This window comes from Miniopterus natalensis, chromosome 5 (genome assembly GCF_054644295.1).
Source record: "Miniopterus natalensis isolate mMinNat1 chromosome 5, mMinNat1.hap1, whole genome shotgun sequence".
Classification (NCBI taxonomy): Eukaryota; Metazoa; Chordata; class Mammalia; order Chiroptera; family Miniopteridae; genus Miniopterus; species Miniopterus natalensis.
In genome coordinates, this window is record NC_142085.1 from 10,395,461 (window position 1) to 10,410,737 (window position 15,277).

Genomic DNA, 15,277 nt, shown 5'->3' on the forward strand with positions numbered 1-15,277 from the left:
CCTGAAAATAGGTTGTTTACCTATTTATGTGTTTACTGCATTTCACCTGTCGTATCTGCGCTGTAAGCTCCATGTGGAGACAGGGCCTGGGTTTGGTTCACTGCTGCATCACAGCGCCTAGCACAGACCCTGGCACGTAGTAGTTGCTCAGTAAATCCTTGTTGAATGAAAGAATGGAAGAAAGAGACGAGAGCCTGGACTCTCAAACAGCAATCTCTGTGCTATTTTTCCCAGGAGAAAGGAAAACAAGGAACTTTAGTAAAAGAACCAAGTTTACTTCAGTTTAAGGCAAATTCCACACAGAGACTGTCTCAGACACAGGCACGGGACCAAACAGTGTAGAAACACCACCATCATGCATGACAGGAAGGGAGCGGTGTGGGCAGCAGACAGGGTGGGGCCTGGTCTCCACCCAGGCACAGGGCGTTCAGCGGGCTGAGGAGCCCCATGCGGCAGAGGGACTGGCATGCATGACCTGCTCCGGGTGGGTAAGGGCTGGGCAGCTGGGTGGGCCCAGGGGTGAGATCACCTTTCTCACCTTTCCCACGGCGGGGGCAGGGGCTTGTGCTCAGAGGACAGAGCCCAAGGTTGAGTACTAGGGTGATGACAGGATGGAACAGGGCGACCCTAGAGCCAAGGCGGCCTGGGTAAGAGGTTGCCCTGGTGAGGAGTGGGATGGGGAAAGCTGGGTAGGGGATGAATGGACTCTCAGGGCATCAGAGCTAAAGGTAAGCCCGAGACCATCTGGTCAACCCTCTTGCCTTACAGGTGTGGAAACCAAGACCCAGAAGGCAGAGGCCCTTGCTTGGGTTCCCACAGCAGGGAGGGCTGCAGGCAAGGCTTGAACCCAGGACTCCTGACTCCTGTCCCTGTGGGATAAAGGGGGAGTATGGGAGTGCTGGGGCTGGGCTGCTCCTTGCCCAGGCCTCGAGGTGGGCAGCAGAGGAGTGGGCACCAAGGACCCTGGGCAGCCTCTTTGGGGAGGTGGGGGTGCCTGGAGCCAGTAGTCAACTGTGGTGCCTGTGGGCCCACACGCCAGGGAGAGGCCTGTGGATCTGTGTGTCATACTGGGCTTGAGGGGCACCAGAAAAGACCCTGTGCCTGAAAAACCTCCACGCCTGGCCCATCGTGCGGCCTGTCGTCTACCAATACACCCTCCCCCTCATGGGGCTGCGGGGTTCCCACTGCAAGTAAGTGTCCCTGGGAGGGTGGCATGTCCAGGCGTTCCTGCCAACCCATCAGCCTCATGGGGTTCACTGGAAACAGGGACAGGGGATACTAGGGTGGGGGTCGGGGGCCAGGTAGAGGAGTAGACGGTACAGGAGAAGGGGAGGGACAAGGGGACCTGGAGGAGGGAGGCCCAGCCCAGGCTTCAGGGCCGTATGGGAGCAGATGGGATTGTTCAGGTGGGCTGAGGGGAACCCCAATCATCCTGATTATTAACACCTTCCTGGCTGGGCTAGAACCAATTGTCAGGGAGAGAAGAGAAGGGGCCCACAACCCCACCTCTACCACCTGTACCCAGCTCCCTGGGTTTGGGCCATAACTGAGGCCAGGAAATCTGGAAGGAGTCTCCAGAGGCCCCACCCTCTGCCAGCCTCCCAGGCACACGGGTTCCAAAGGCTGGGCGGGGCGGACTGTAGGGGGGTGTCTAGGGACCCTGTGTAGCCTTCTATTGGCTTCCCCAGGCCCCAGCCACCTGCCATGGGCCAGGCTCAGATGTTCGTGTTCAGGGGGGAGGCAGGGGGCGTGCGGGCTGGAGACTGCGAGGGTGAGCTGGCCTGGGCCTCAGGTGGGGGGCGTGGGCGGATGCCCTTTGCCTTCATGTAGGACACCAGCTGGTCGGGGATCTCGGCCAGCACGTCTCGGGCCAGGCGCGCCATGCTCAGCACGTGGTTGCCTGTGCGGTCCACGTAGTCCCTGAAGGGCACGAACTGGCCAGCGGGGAAGGCAGGGTTAGGCAAGGGAAATGCTGAACGAACCCCTGGCTTCCAGACACCCGGCCCTCCCCGGCAGAGCCCACACTGTCTCTTTGGCCCCCTTCTCCTCCTTCGTCAAGTCAGGCCCCTCTGCTTCCTCCCAGGGGTGCCCCCCAGGGCCTTAGGCTCACTCCTGCCTCCAGGCCTCCGCACATGGGTCCCACCTCCCAGACGGCCCTTGCTCTGGTTTCTAGCCCCAACCTGGAACCCAATTTTTTTAAATCCAGGGGTATAGAGAATGTGCTTTATACTCCTAATCTCCTAAGCAGCAGGACTCTGCAGGAGATGCCAGGAGGGGTCGCTTGCTGAGGTGAATCTGAGGCTTGTCTGGACAGGAGGCCCTGGGGACCAAGACCTGTCTGCTCATTCCCTCTGCACCCTACATGGAGATGCGGACACTGATTCAATCAGCCAAGCAGTGCAGGTTCCTGGAGAGGGGCTGCAGCAGCACTGAAGGCTTCCTCCCCTTCCAGGGGTTGCCATCTCACGGGGAAGGCGCCCGGCACAAAACAACAAAGGCCCAAGGAATCACACGCCTGTGCTCTGCGGGAGACCAGGGAGCTGGGGGCTTGGGGTGGGCTGGGTGGGGCAACAATGTTAGGGGTGAGTCTCAGACAGGGCTGCGAGCTGTGACCGGGGGATGGGCTCCTGGGCCCTTCTGTGGTGGCCAGGCCACTCTGGGGCTCCTGGTGTCTCTCTCCAGGGCGTTTTCCAGAAAAGCCCCAGCAGGGAGTGGAGGTCAGCCTGGCTAGAGGGGCAGGCGGGGCTGGGCTTCACCTGGACAATGTCCCGCTCTGCCAGCTTCCCCCGGGAGGAGATCCGCACATCGTCGCCATCCAGCTCCACCATGGCTGTGGGGGGAGGACACGCACGGGAATGAGGGGAATTCATGGGCCTGGCGGGACAGTGGACTTGTCCCCCAATACCACGACCATCAAGGGCAGAGACCATCAGACCAGACCCCCATGTTAGACATGGGGAAACTGAGGCCAGGAGACAGGGGAAGCCCACCCAGCTGAGTCTCTGACTTCTGCCCAGCCCCCAGCTCCCCACCCTCTCCAGGCTCACAGGGTTGGAGGAGTGACTCAGGCCTCCTCTCCACGGCCTTGGGATGTGGGTGTGGAGTGCACACCCTGATACGCGCCCCTGTGCAGACAAACACGGCGACGCCCTGCCCACTGACCCAGACAAGGGCTCACTCTTTGGAACAGGGTCATTCCCGGGGCCTGAAACCTCTAGGGAAGCACGGGCGGGGGGCTCACCATCGAACTCCGCCTGGCCCACGCCGACGATGATGATGGACATGGGCAGTTTGGCAGCCTGTGAGACAGCAGGGCATGGGGAGGGTTGGGGCCCAGCCAGGGGGCCAGTTACAAGGAAGAGATCAGGGGAAGGGACAGAGAAACACAGAAGCAGCAGGGGACAGGGAGAGAGGGCAGCCATGGATTCAGATCCAGGGACACAGAGATTGGCACCAAAGAGGAAGGGAGGCAGAGGGGAATGGGCCACAGGTCTGCGTCTGCCACACTCCCGTCCCCTCCTCTGCCCCTGGGCCTTCATCATGTGGGACATCTTTTGTGTGGCCTGGAAGGAAGACCATCTGTGGCTGGGTCCCTGACACAGGGAGGCCACCCCACAGGGGGAGCCATGTTCCTGGACCTCCCACATTCTCTATGTGGCCAGGCCCAGCTTCAATCTTAGAGCTGGTTCATGAGGGAGCCAGAGGTGGCTGCAGGGAGTGGGCCACCCAGTGTGACTAACAGCTCATCGGTGGGACCGATGCCCCCAACCTCCAGCCTCGTGGCCAGGTTCTCCAGATGCTGCAGGCAGAAGCCAGGAGTGGTGCCATAGGGGGCAGGGTTTCCCTAAAGGCGTGGGAAGGCGCGCCCCATGGGCTCTGGGTCCCCACACAGCTCACGTTGACGATGGCCTCCTTGGTCTGCGCCATGTCTGAGATGACCCCGTCGGTGATGATGAGGAGCACTGAGTACTGGGAGCCATCCTGCACCTCAGCTGCATTCCTGGTGGGGGGGCAAGGTCTGTTTGGAAGGCTCTGGGCATGTCATCACCCCCCACAAGGGCCCTTAACTCTTTGGTGGGGACAGCATTTGGGTTGGACCGGGTCTCTTTAAGGTGAGGGCTCCCTGAAAGGCAAGTCACTGGGAAGAGACACTCCCTCCTGCTTCCTGAGGGGACAATGCCTTGGGAGCCGCAGGGATGAGGTCCGGTGATGCAGCACTCACCTAGCCACGTGGGTGACCACGGGGGCGAAGTTGGTGGGGCCGTAGAGCTGCACGGTGCGCAGGCTGTGGTGGTAGGCCTCCAGGATGCCGTCGATGCCGCAGCACGAGGGGTTCTCCTGGTTGCCATTCTGGGGGCAGAGGGCGGGGAGGCTGAGCCCAGGAAGGAAGGAGGGGTGAGAAGGTGGCCGGCCGGGGGTCAGTAGGAGCAGAACCAGGTGGCGGAGGCAGCAGGCCTGGGCTCTCCCCCACTATTCTCTGGTGAGGGGTGGTGGCAGGGGAGGGGGCCCCCCCGAAGGGCAGCACATGCTCCGGTGAGCAGGGTCCAGACCTGCTCCTTGCCCCACTCCCTCTGCCTGCTCAGATAAGCCGCCTCCCCCTCGAGACTGGCTGGAATATGACTGCAGGGTCTGAGCAGCTCTGGCAGGGCCAGGGCTGACCCATCTCCTGCGTCCTGTGCCAGCACAGTGCCTGGTACCCCACAGGCTTCTGGGGGGTGTTTGCTGTGAGCGATCCAGTGACTGGCTCAGTGTCCCCAGCTCATGGCAGGGAGGGGAGGAGGTGGCCTGAGGAGTCATCCCCACAGGGCCCCCATCAGCACCAACCCAGGGAGTTCCTGGAATTCCCTATGGTCGCCCATACCCAGCCCACAGCCCTCATTCCTGGGGCCTCGGGGGTAGTGTAGCCACAGCCCGCTCCACCTCCACCTCCACCTGGTCTGCTCAGGAAAAGGAGGCCAGGGCCCACCGTGGGTGGCTTTGACACAGACGGGAGTGCTTTGCGAGCAAGGTGGGGAGTGGGTTTCTGGAGGCCCTGATACAGGACCCCCTGCACACAGCAGGCAACCCCCTCCCAAAGCCTGCACCTTAAGTCCCTAGGAGGGGAAGATGTGAAGTGTCCCCCACTCCAGGTGTGTCACCACTTCCCCCCAGCATGGTCAGCCCTCAGCCCTTTCTCCCGGACCTCCTACCAGCGGGAACTCATGGGACACCCTGCCATCAGGGGGCAGCTTGGCCCCGAAGCCGAGGGCGGGGAACATCTTGTCGCTGTCGTAGTGCTGGATGATCTCCCCGACAGCGGTCAGCGCCAGCGCGTAGGCGTTCAGCTGGTAGGGGCTCATGTAGTGCAGGGACGTGGACTGGGACGGGTTCCCTGCGACACAGGACATGGACCATTGCTGGCCTGCACACTCCAAGCCACCGTGGCTTCAGGATCAGAAGGGGGTGTCCAACTGCACCCCTTACTTTTATTTGCCTATTCTCGATGCCGTTCTGTCTTACCACATATTCTATCCCTTAGCAAAGCCTGAGCGCTGAGCCTTCAGAATGTACCCAAGTCCTACCCACTCCCCCTCCTCCACGGTCCCACTGTCTTCTTGGGGGCAGGACAGGGCGGCGTCCTGACTGACCTGCTTCCCTCCGCCCTGCGCCTGCCGGCCACGCTCAGCACACGGCTCAGCCCCGCAGCCGAGCGAGCCGAGCCCGCAACGCCAGCGCGCAGGCAGCTGGAGGCCCCGTCTCACCCGGAGTGAAACCCAAAGGCCCCACATCATCCGGCCTCCAGTTACCTACGTCTTCACCTCCTACATTCTCCGTCACTCGCTCAGTCCCACCTCGGGGCCTTGGCAGTGGCTGCTCCCTCTGCTCTGGGACACGTCGGCAGATGCACACACGGCTCGCTCCCCCACCCCTTCAGGTTTCTATCCGTGTTGACTTTTCAGGGTGGTCTTCCCCCAGCAGCCCACTGAAAGTTGCAGCCTCCCGCGGTCCTCCCTCTCCCTCTCCCTCGTTTTATTTTTCTCCATAGCCCTTGTCACCACTAACACTGTCCACATCTTACTTATTTACTAATGAGAGGCTGCGTGGCACAGGCTGCAAAGGTGCCAATCCTGTCTCTACCTCCTATCAGCTGTGTGATCTTGGGTAAGGTCCTTAACGTCACAGCCTCAGTCTCCTCATCTGTAGAATGGGGGTGATAACAGTCCCCACCTCATCATGATGCTGTGTAATAACCTGGTTACTATTGAACAGGAGAGGAGGGAAGGGAAGACCACATGTAGGCATGCCACTTGCATAGCTTTGCCGAAAGCTGCACTTACTCTCCCAGTCTGTTCCCCACTGACTGATGGGGGAAGGGACTGGGCAAAGGCAGTCCAGACACATGCCCAGTAAAGGCCAGGGTGAGGTGGGAAGGTGCCTACCTGTCTCAGTCGCACCTGGGAACAAATTAGTGGCCAGGATGGGAGTGGCCACTGCAAGCGCTTGAAATCTAAATATATAAACTTCTAGACAAAGGAGCCACTCCCTCTTGGCTCCAGGGCGTCTGGCTCCCGAGACTCCTGCTGCAGGGGGCTGTGCTCCCCTGAGTCCACGTGGTGCACGGCAAGCGGGACTCCACACATGGACTAACAGCCTTTAATTAGCCTGAATGCTGAGCCACACCCGGCTGCAACATGGAATGGAAGCTCTGGACACTGGCCCTCCTGGCTCTGCGGGACTCCCAGCTGCCCCCTTTCAGGACTGGCTTGGGAGAAATGGGACCTTGGTAACCAAGAAATGTAACTTCACGCCAATAAAGTCTTCTACCACCTCTTACCCTCCCATGGGGGCTTCTGAAAAATCTTATTTCAGCAGCTATCCAAGAACCCCACTCCCATGAACGACAGAGGAATTCCACCCGTGTACTCCTCCGGGAGCAATAGGATTGTTGAGAGGATTAAACAGTGGTAATGGTGACTCTCCGCGAGGCTATTATCACTAAGGCCCCTCCCAACTCGGGCAGCCTACCACTCTCTGATGCCAGGGGCTTCTGACTCACCTGCGGCCTATGAGACCTGGGCATCTTCTGATTGGCATAGAAATGAGCATCGGACACCCCTAATGGGAGTCCAGGCTCCAGAGAAGGTTGTGATGTTTCTAACAGTAAAGTTTGGCGCTGAGTTTGCTCCTAGAAACTTGGTCCCAGCCCAATGCTGGAGAAGTTCAGAGGAGGGGAGGAAGCTGGGGCAGCCCCAGCAAGGGAGGGAACTGGGGCTCCTGGGCTGCATGTGCCTGCGCTCACTGAGGACTGCGGGGCTCAGGCCTGCCTCCAGTTCTCTCCCCCAGCCCATGGGCTGCACTGCCCAGAGGGCGTGAGATTTGATCCTGTGAGGAAGCACCTCCGCTTCAGGGCTCTCCAAGGCCTGGAACAGCACTCATTCCCCCAGGGAGACTGGGTGTCCTCAAGGGCAAGGCTGTGGCTCAGGGCCTAGATCTGTTAGTGACAGTGGTTCTATCTTTGGCTCGCCAGGCCTAAGCACCTCTTCTTCAGTGAGGATGAAGCCAGAGAGTATGGGAGACCCAGCTGCCACCTAGGGCCAACTACCACATCCCTGAAAAGCCCTCCCCTCTCCCCCCATCCAGCTCCTCTGCCCATCCCCCTACTCACCATTGGAGGCTGTGAAGTCGATGGCCACTGTGAAGTTGATCTGGGTCCTGGAAGAGGGAGAACAGCAGGGGAGTTACCTGGACAGAGGCGGGGCTGGAGGGAGTGGGAAACCTGGCTTCCACCCTGCCCCACCTGGGGCTGTAGCCTTCCCATCTGGAAAACTGGGATAGTAACACTAGCCACACACTCCCCAAAGGATCGTCGTGAGCATCACAAGAGCCAGGCAGTGCGAAAGCTCCTTGAAGACGATGCTCTGTGCAGGCGAGTGATTATGATTAACTATGTGCTCCCCAAACCCTGCCCCTGCGTCCGCCCGGGGCTGGTGAAGTAGAGCCTCACTGTATTTCTGGCTCAAATTCGGAGTCAGATTCAGGGTTAAAACTTATTTGACAAAAAAGAGAGGTTACCCGGCATGGTACATCTCCTGAGGGAGGAACAAAACACCACCCATGACGCTGTCTTGCCCCCAAATTGAACATGAATCTGACTGAGCCTCCAGGGCTACCTACCAGTTGTTTACAGGAAATACAGGGGACAGAGGAACACGTTAAATGACACCACGGGGGATGTGGCCAGTAAAAGCTGCTCCATGGGAAGTTCTGGAGAACCACTGAAAGTGGCCCACGGACTAGCAGTAATGGGAGCACCTAGGGGACCCTAAGTCTCCTGCAGACCCACTGATTCCGAAGCCCCCTGTGTGTGTAGGAAGCTGTCTTAGCAAACCCTCCAGGGGCGGGGGGTGGGGGGCAGGAAACCAAAAGATGAAAAGAGAATTGAGACAAATCAACCAACTGCAATACAGGGGCGGGCAAAAGTAGGTTTATAGCTGTGAGTACACAAAACACAGTTTATCCTTATACTATTATTTATTAATTATTGTATTATTTATTTGTATTACAACTGTAACCTACTTTTGCCCGCCCCTGTATATGGATCTTGCCTGGGTTTCTGCTTCAAATAAGCCAATTAAAAAACTTGATAACTCAGTTGGGGAACTCTGAACACTGACTAGATATTTGGTATTAAGGAACTTTCGGTTTTTAGGTGCAGTTATGGTACTTGGTTATATGTGACAAAGAGAGTCCTTATCTTTTAGAGACACATCCTAAAGTGTTTGGAGAATGAACTATGTCTAGGATTTGCTTCAAAATAACTGTGTGGAAGGGAGAGTGGGTAGAACAAAATTGGCCATGAGCTGGTAATTGTTAAATCTGGGTGAAGGGTACCTGGACATTCATTATACCTTCCCTCCGCTTTTGCATGTGTTTGGGATTTTTCCATGATAAAAAGTTAGGTTTTGAGGCTTCAGATTCGGGTTCTGTGCTAGGTGCTGACAGAACAAAGCTGACAGGACATGAGCCCTTGAGAAATTCTCGTCTGATGGTTTGTACACTGAGCGAGCACAGTCACCAGGGGAGCTTATTTAAAAGGAAAATCTCAGGGCACCACTCCCAGGAACACCAATGCAGTTGGTCTGAGATGGGCCCACAATCTGTTTCTTTAATTAACATCCTCTGCCCTCATCTGGGATTCTGAGGAGAGGGGTCTGGGATCACACTCGGGGAAACTCTGTTATGGTGGTTCCGAGTTGGGGCCGGAGATGACACAAGATGAGGCAGGGCTTACCTCCGCAGATGGTTCCTATCAGAACCTCAGCCCTCTCTCCACCTGATCACAGCTGAGCTGTTGCTCGTGGGCCCTTTGCCCCCCAGGAAGCGTGAAGGGCATGGGTGGCAGGAGACTCCAGCCAGGGTCTGCTGGCCAGAGACAGTTCTCCCCATACTTCTTCCCTGTTGTCTGCCGCCTGGGGGCAGGGCATCCACTGGACTCCAAACTTTGAGGAAGAAGCCACAAGATGGCAAGAGCCTGGGTCCCTGAGTGACTGTGTGGAGCGTCTTCCCGCCTATCCCTGCCACCCAAAGAATGAAACATACGCCTTTATTTGTACTAAGCCTTGAGGTTGGGAATTATTTGTTGTAGCAGTTGACCTAGTCTATTCATCTGCTGTTCCTTGTCGCCTCGCAGTGTGGAATATAGAGACTGTTTTCGTTAGAGGAAGGGAGACATTTGGAAGGTAAGGGCCCAGCTCCCTGGGCTGCCCTTGGGAGGGTGGTTCTGGCTTGCAGGATTACAGCTGAGGGGACAGGCAGGCCTTACTCCTTACGTAGTCTTCCCCTGCTCTGGGTTCTGGGTTCTGAAATGACTCAGGGAAGGAAGGGACTGGAAAGCGACACTTTGTGGGAAAGTTCCTCCCTGCAGGCTCACGTCTCCTGCCTAAGGGCACAGCGGGGCAGAATGCAGGCTGCTGAGCAGCCAGCTCCACCTCTGACGTGGCAGCAGAGGTGCCCATACCCTACCCCACCCCTCCACATGAGCAGGGAGGGAGGCCAGGGAAGAGAGGATCCTCAGACAGATGTCTCCATCAGCTGCCTGCCAGGACACGCATGCCAGGCTCTTGCTGCCTGGAGCCAGGCTCTCACTCAGGCTCTCCAGAAAGTGCAAGGAGGCGTGGGGTGGGGTGTGGGGCGGGGAGGGCCAGGGCGGCTCCAGTGTTCTAACTTGTCTGGTGCTCCAGGCGCCAGCTTTGCGCAGCAGCCCGCCCACCTCTGGGGCCCTTTAACTCAGCAGGCTCCACCTGCATCCAGCCCGCCTGGTCACCATGAGCAGGCGGCGCAGTCACGGCTGTGGGAGAAACGCGGCTGTGGTGACAGGAGGCGCCCTGCCACGAGCTAGGCACGCACCTCGGGAAAGTTATGTAAAAGGGAGACGCTCCTCACCCTTCATGCCCTGTTCTGTAAATTCAGGGTGTTATGCAAATGAGAAAGATAAATAAGATGGGGATTGATTGGAAATTACCAGGTACTATGGCATGTAAGGGGCGGTTTCCTAATGGATTGAGAACAGAGCAGTTTTAACTAGGGAGGGGAGCAAGGGCAGGGTCAGGAGCAGGCTCAGGAGGGGCTGGGAATAGGGGCAGGGCGGCCACTGGGTGACCACAGGGAGGGTGTGTGCTCAGTGGCTAAAGGAGAGGGAGAGCTCGCAGCCTTGAGGCTGCGGGTTCAGGCAGCAGGGAGCCGTGCCATGGGGAGCGAGTGTGGCTTCCCAGGCCCCAGCTCTTCCCTCTGCCCCGGAGAACCAGGCAGCCAAGGGCCCACTTGGCTGGGATGAGCCTTTGGCAGCTGCCCTACCCGTCTCCTTTCCAGACAGGTGCAGTCACTCACCTGCCTGCACCTGTGGGCTCTTGGCTACCCACACCCTGACCTGGCACCTGTCCTTGGCAGAGTCGGGCTCTTTTTCCATGAGCTGTTGGCCGGAGCCTCCAGGCTTCCCTGGCTGTCTTGGCCCGGGCGCTGAAACCCCTGGTTCTTTCTGCTCTTTAAACTCGTGTTTGACCAACTGCTGGTCCTGGGACCACTCCCTGGCCCATCCCCCATTCCCTCCTGCCCCTTACGTGTCCCTGATGACACCAGGCAGGTTAATCACTGTTTCCAGACAGACCACAGGTATCAGAAGCTCAGAACAGAAAGGAATCTTAGAATTCACCAAACTCCAATCCCTGTGTTCTGAGGAGGAAACCGATTCCCAGGGAGGGAAAGTGACCTGCCCAAAGTAATCCAGCCAATTCAGGGCACAAGGGGCCTAGAGCCTGGGCCTCATGACTCAGTCCGGGGCTCTTTCTGCCTCCCTATGCCCTTGGTTCTCTTTGGCAGGGAGTCCCTACCACCTCCGGGCACAGGGACCTGATGCGACCCGCTGGCCTCCATGGCCCAGGAATGCCCTCTGCAGGCTCCAGGCAGGCAGGGCTCTGAGGGGGTTGTCTGAACCCGGACATGGGGGGCTGCTCAGAGCCTAGGATCACAGACTTCAGCTCAGGCCTCACAGGGGCCGGGGGGGGGGGGGGGTCCAGGGCTGCGCATGCCCGTGCTCGAGGCCCCTTCCCTCTCCGCGAGGCACAGAAACCGGGCTGCGTTTCTTCTCACCCTCCTTTGATGTAGTCGAGAAATGTGCACTCTGACTCCACGGCAAAGGAGAGCAGCGTGACCTTGGGAACAGAAGGGAGCTGGGTCAGGGGCGCACTCGCAGGTGCGTTAGTACCTCACTGTATCCGGGGCCCAGCAGCCCTGGTATCACCCCCATCTTATCTGTCCAACTCCGGAGCCTGCACTCCTGACCTCAGTGCCAAACTGCGTCCTGGAAGGACCTGTCTCTGTCACTGGAGCAGAGGCTCAAGCCAACAGCGTGAGCTTCCCCGAAGCAGGCACCATGTGGAGCGGGGAGCAAGGGGCCTTCCTGACACAGTCCCAACACCCCTTCCTGACGAGCCCCCCCTTCCACGCCCCGGGAACTAGGAACCCTCAAACGTGCCTCTCTGGTCTGCACTTAACTTCAACTTTACTGGTCCCCCATCCTCTGGCGTCTCAGTCTCTACCCTCGGACCCACATAGCAGCCTGCGCTTTCCCCAGAGGTCACTGACCACCCGGGACCCCCTCTCCCAAGCAGAGGCCTCTCAGCCTACTCTTGCTGCCGGCTTTGGCATCAGCTTTGCCAAGACAGGCAGCTACCTGGCAGCTCATTATGATGGTGACTTGGGATCTCGGAGACAAGGGAAAGCCTGGCAGCTGAAACCAACTGAATGAAGCGGGAGTGGGGCAGCGGGCCATCGACCTGCATCGCGGGACTCCACTCTAGGATTTGGGGAGCTCCCTACTGGTGTGGATTCAGCTGTCTTCACTGACTCACTAGGTGGCCGGTAGGGCCTCTGCGTGGCAGAGCCAATGATCCTAAAGGGGAGGGTCTGTGAGTGCTGAGCTGGGCCTCAGAGACACCCCTCCACACACACACCTGTGGCCAAGACGTTAGGTGCCCGGACAAAGCTTCCTTTCACTAGAAGTGGATTATGGCAGTGGCCTCCACCCTGACAATTATTAGACTCCTTGAGGAGCTTTTAAAACACCTCGAAGCCCAGGGGAAGCCCTCAAACCAATTACATAAGAGCTTCTGGGGTAGGGCTCTGGCCCTTTTTTTTAGATCCTCATATGAGTCTCACCTGCAGCCAGAGTTGAACCCCCTGGGCCCTGGGATAAAGTACAGTAATTCCCTAACTCGCCTGATCTTGGATTCATCCAGGGACTTGCTACTGAAAGAGTGGTCCCTGGACCAGCATGGTCAGAATCACCGCGATGCTGGTAAAGAATGCAGACATGCAGGTTCTTGGCATTTTAACAAGACCCCAGGAGCTTCTGCACATAGTAAGGCACGAGAATCACTAAGCACAGATGGCTGGGCCGCAGCCTAGAACCCAGGGAACTGCCCTGGGATCTGTATTTTAATAAGCATACTGGGCCCTGAGTGATTCTTTTTAAGGTGAAGACTGGGAAATGCTAAAGCAAAGGAGGGGACCTGAGCCCAGTCCTGCTCTGTCCCTAACTCACTGTGTGACCCATGATAAAGCATGTCACCTCTCTGGGCCTCAGTTTCTTCATCTCTAAGTAAGAAATCAGTGGTTTTTCAAACCTTTTTTTTTTTAACTAACTATACATCCAATATTTCTCAGCTGGGGTGGTTGCTGCCTCCTCTAGAGGCATTTGGGAAAGTGTGGGAGTGTTCTGGGGTCTCACAATCCCTGGGGCTCTACTGGTAGCTATGGGCTGAGGCCGGGGGTGCTAAGCAACCCACATATAGGGGGAAGTCCTGTGAGATGACAGCACCCCACTAGGAGACACTGCCGCTTTGGACAAAGGAAACACAGGGTGGGGAAAAGCAGGTTTACAGTGGAGAGTATACAAAACAGTTTACTCTTGTACTATTATTTTTAAATTATTGTATTATTTTCCATACGAACAACTGTAAGCCTACTTTTGCCCACCCTGCATTACTCCAGCCTGTCTGTGAAACAGCTTCGAGCAGAGAAATGGGTAAGTAGTCTGCTTATCCAAAGGGATAGGCTTGCAGTTTGTAGGCCTGCATCTCCCCGGCGTCTGTCACAGCCACCCTGTGCAATAAGCAGCATTAGGGAGGACTTAGTGTGACCCCATTTTACAGATGGAGAAAATGAGGTTACTCAGAGGAACCCCAAAGCCCCTGGTTCCGACCCCTTCTGGGGCTGGAGGTGCAGCGTGCCTGACTCAAATGACTAGGCTTAGCTGCATTCGCTGATGGTGCTATGGATGCTGGGGGAGGGGCGTGAAGGGTACGAACTTGGCTATGTTTGCACTGCAAAGATATTGGCTCGCTCTATAAATGCTCTGTGGGCTCTACCTCAGGGCCTTCGCACATGCTGATCCCTACTAGAATTCTCTTTCCCTGATATCCTCACCACCTGCTCCCTCACCTTCTTTGAATCTCTGCCCAGATATCACCTTCTCAGAGAAGCTCTCCTTCACTACTTTATATAAGAGCAGTTTTGGCCCTGGCACTCCCGATCCCTTTACCTTATTTTACTTTTCCCCCGCAGCACTCATACCCACCTGACACACAAAGTTTATGTACGCATATATACTTTTCTGTTTCCTCCCACCAGAATATCAATGCCAGTGGGCAAGGACTTCCATTTGCTGAATAAATGCATGAAGATCAGCCCCCAGAAGCCGCTGGGCCAGTGTGGCCGCAGGTCAGCAGGGGCCGTGCCCGCAGCAGCCGCCAGCTCTGGATTTAACTGTAGTGCTGACTGCCATCTCCACCGCTTTCTAGCTCTGTGACCTTAGTTGAGTCACTTCCCTGCCTGCAGAGGGATGATAACAGCTGCCTCTCAAGGAAACAGCCTGTGAAAAGCACCTAAACTAGGAATTTCCCAGAGTCAGGGCCAGATGAATGCTACTCCACTTCCCTTCCTTCCTGCAGGAAGTCCCATGGGAGTTTCTCTCTGGGGCGTCTCACTCTGTGTCACAGAGCTGCTATGACACAACGCTTAAGCACCGCCCAGCCCCTGGGCCGTTCTCCATGCCCCCCCCAACTCTCCAGGTTTCGTTCCCACACGGCAGGAGCACACAGACAACCACGATTCCTGACCCCAGACCCAGCTCGGGGCTCAGGGTGTCTACACCCAGCTGCAGAGAGGGAGGGGTGGCTACTCACTGTGCCAGAATTCACATATTTCTTTTTCTTCATTTTCTTTTTTGGGTTTACCACCTGCGGGAAAAACCAGTTGCCAGATAAGGAGGTTTCCAAAGAGGCGGGGCTGGAGACCCCTGGGGCTTCCACTGGCCCCAGACCCCGGTAATCGGTAATCGAGTGGGCTGTGAAAATCAGGGGTCCCGGGGAGGAGGGATCAGGCATTTAGATTTAGAGGGATTGGCATTTAGGCTTACGCAACCAGGCTCCCCAATGGGACCTAGTGTCCCATAAGCAAACACACCAAGAATAATATTTATTTAACCTTCTTTCCCACAGCTCCCCAAACACACCCTCCACCCCATGCAGCCGGAGGAGGCTCGATGTTGCAAAGGGGCCCTGTCTATGCCTGTCCCGGGAGGCAGCTCAGGCTGCTCCCTCAGCCGGGACACAGCCCCCCCACGCCCCCAACCCTCCCTGCTCCTCCTGGGAGACCCAGCCTTAGGGCCCCTGCGGCCTGTGAGGCTCCCCCTCCACCGCCACTTCCCTCACACAACAGTTAGAACCTCCGAAACGCTTCT

The 15,277-nt window shown here is 57.4% G+C and overlaps 1 protein-coding gene across 2 annotated transcripts in view; it reads right to left on the bottom strand.

Moving 5' to 3' along the window:
• Nucleotides 1-254: 254 nt before the first annotated feature.
• The window catches only part of CPNE5 (copine 5), an 82,116-nt gene continuing 67,093 nt past the window's right edge, over nt 255-15,277 (bottom strand). For both annotated transcript variants that reach the window (XM_016223766.2, XM_087817366.1), the window contains 9 exons: nt 14,721-14,774; nt 11,626-11,687; nt 7,646-7,692; nt 5,190-5,371; nt 4,223-4,350; nt 3,898-4,000; nt 3,242-3,299; nt 2,757-2,830; nt 255-1,934 (listed from right to left, as the gene is read on the bottom strand). In XM_016223766.2, the coding sequence (XP_016079252.2) occupies nt 1,716-1,934; nt 2,757-2,830; nt 3,242-3,299; nt 3,898-4,000; nt 4,223-4,350; nt 5,190-5,371; nt 7,646-7,692; nt 11,626-11,687; nt 14,721-14,774 (927 nt within the window). In that variant the 3' untranslated portion in view covers nt 255-1,715. The remainder of the gene's footprint in view (nt 1,935-2,756; nt 2,831-3,241; nt 3,300-3,897; nt 4,001-4,222; nt 4,351-5,189; nt 5,372-7,645; nt 7,693-11,625; nt 11,688-14,720; nt 14,775-15,277) is intronic.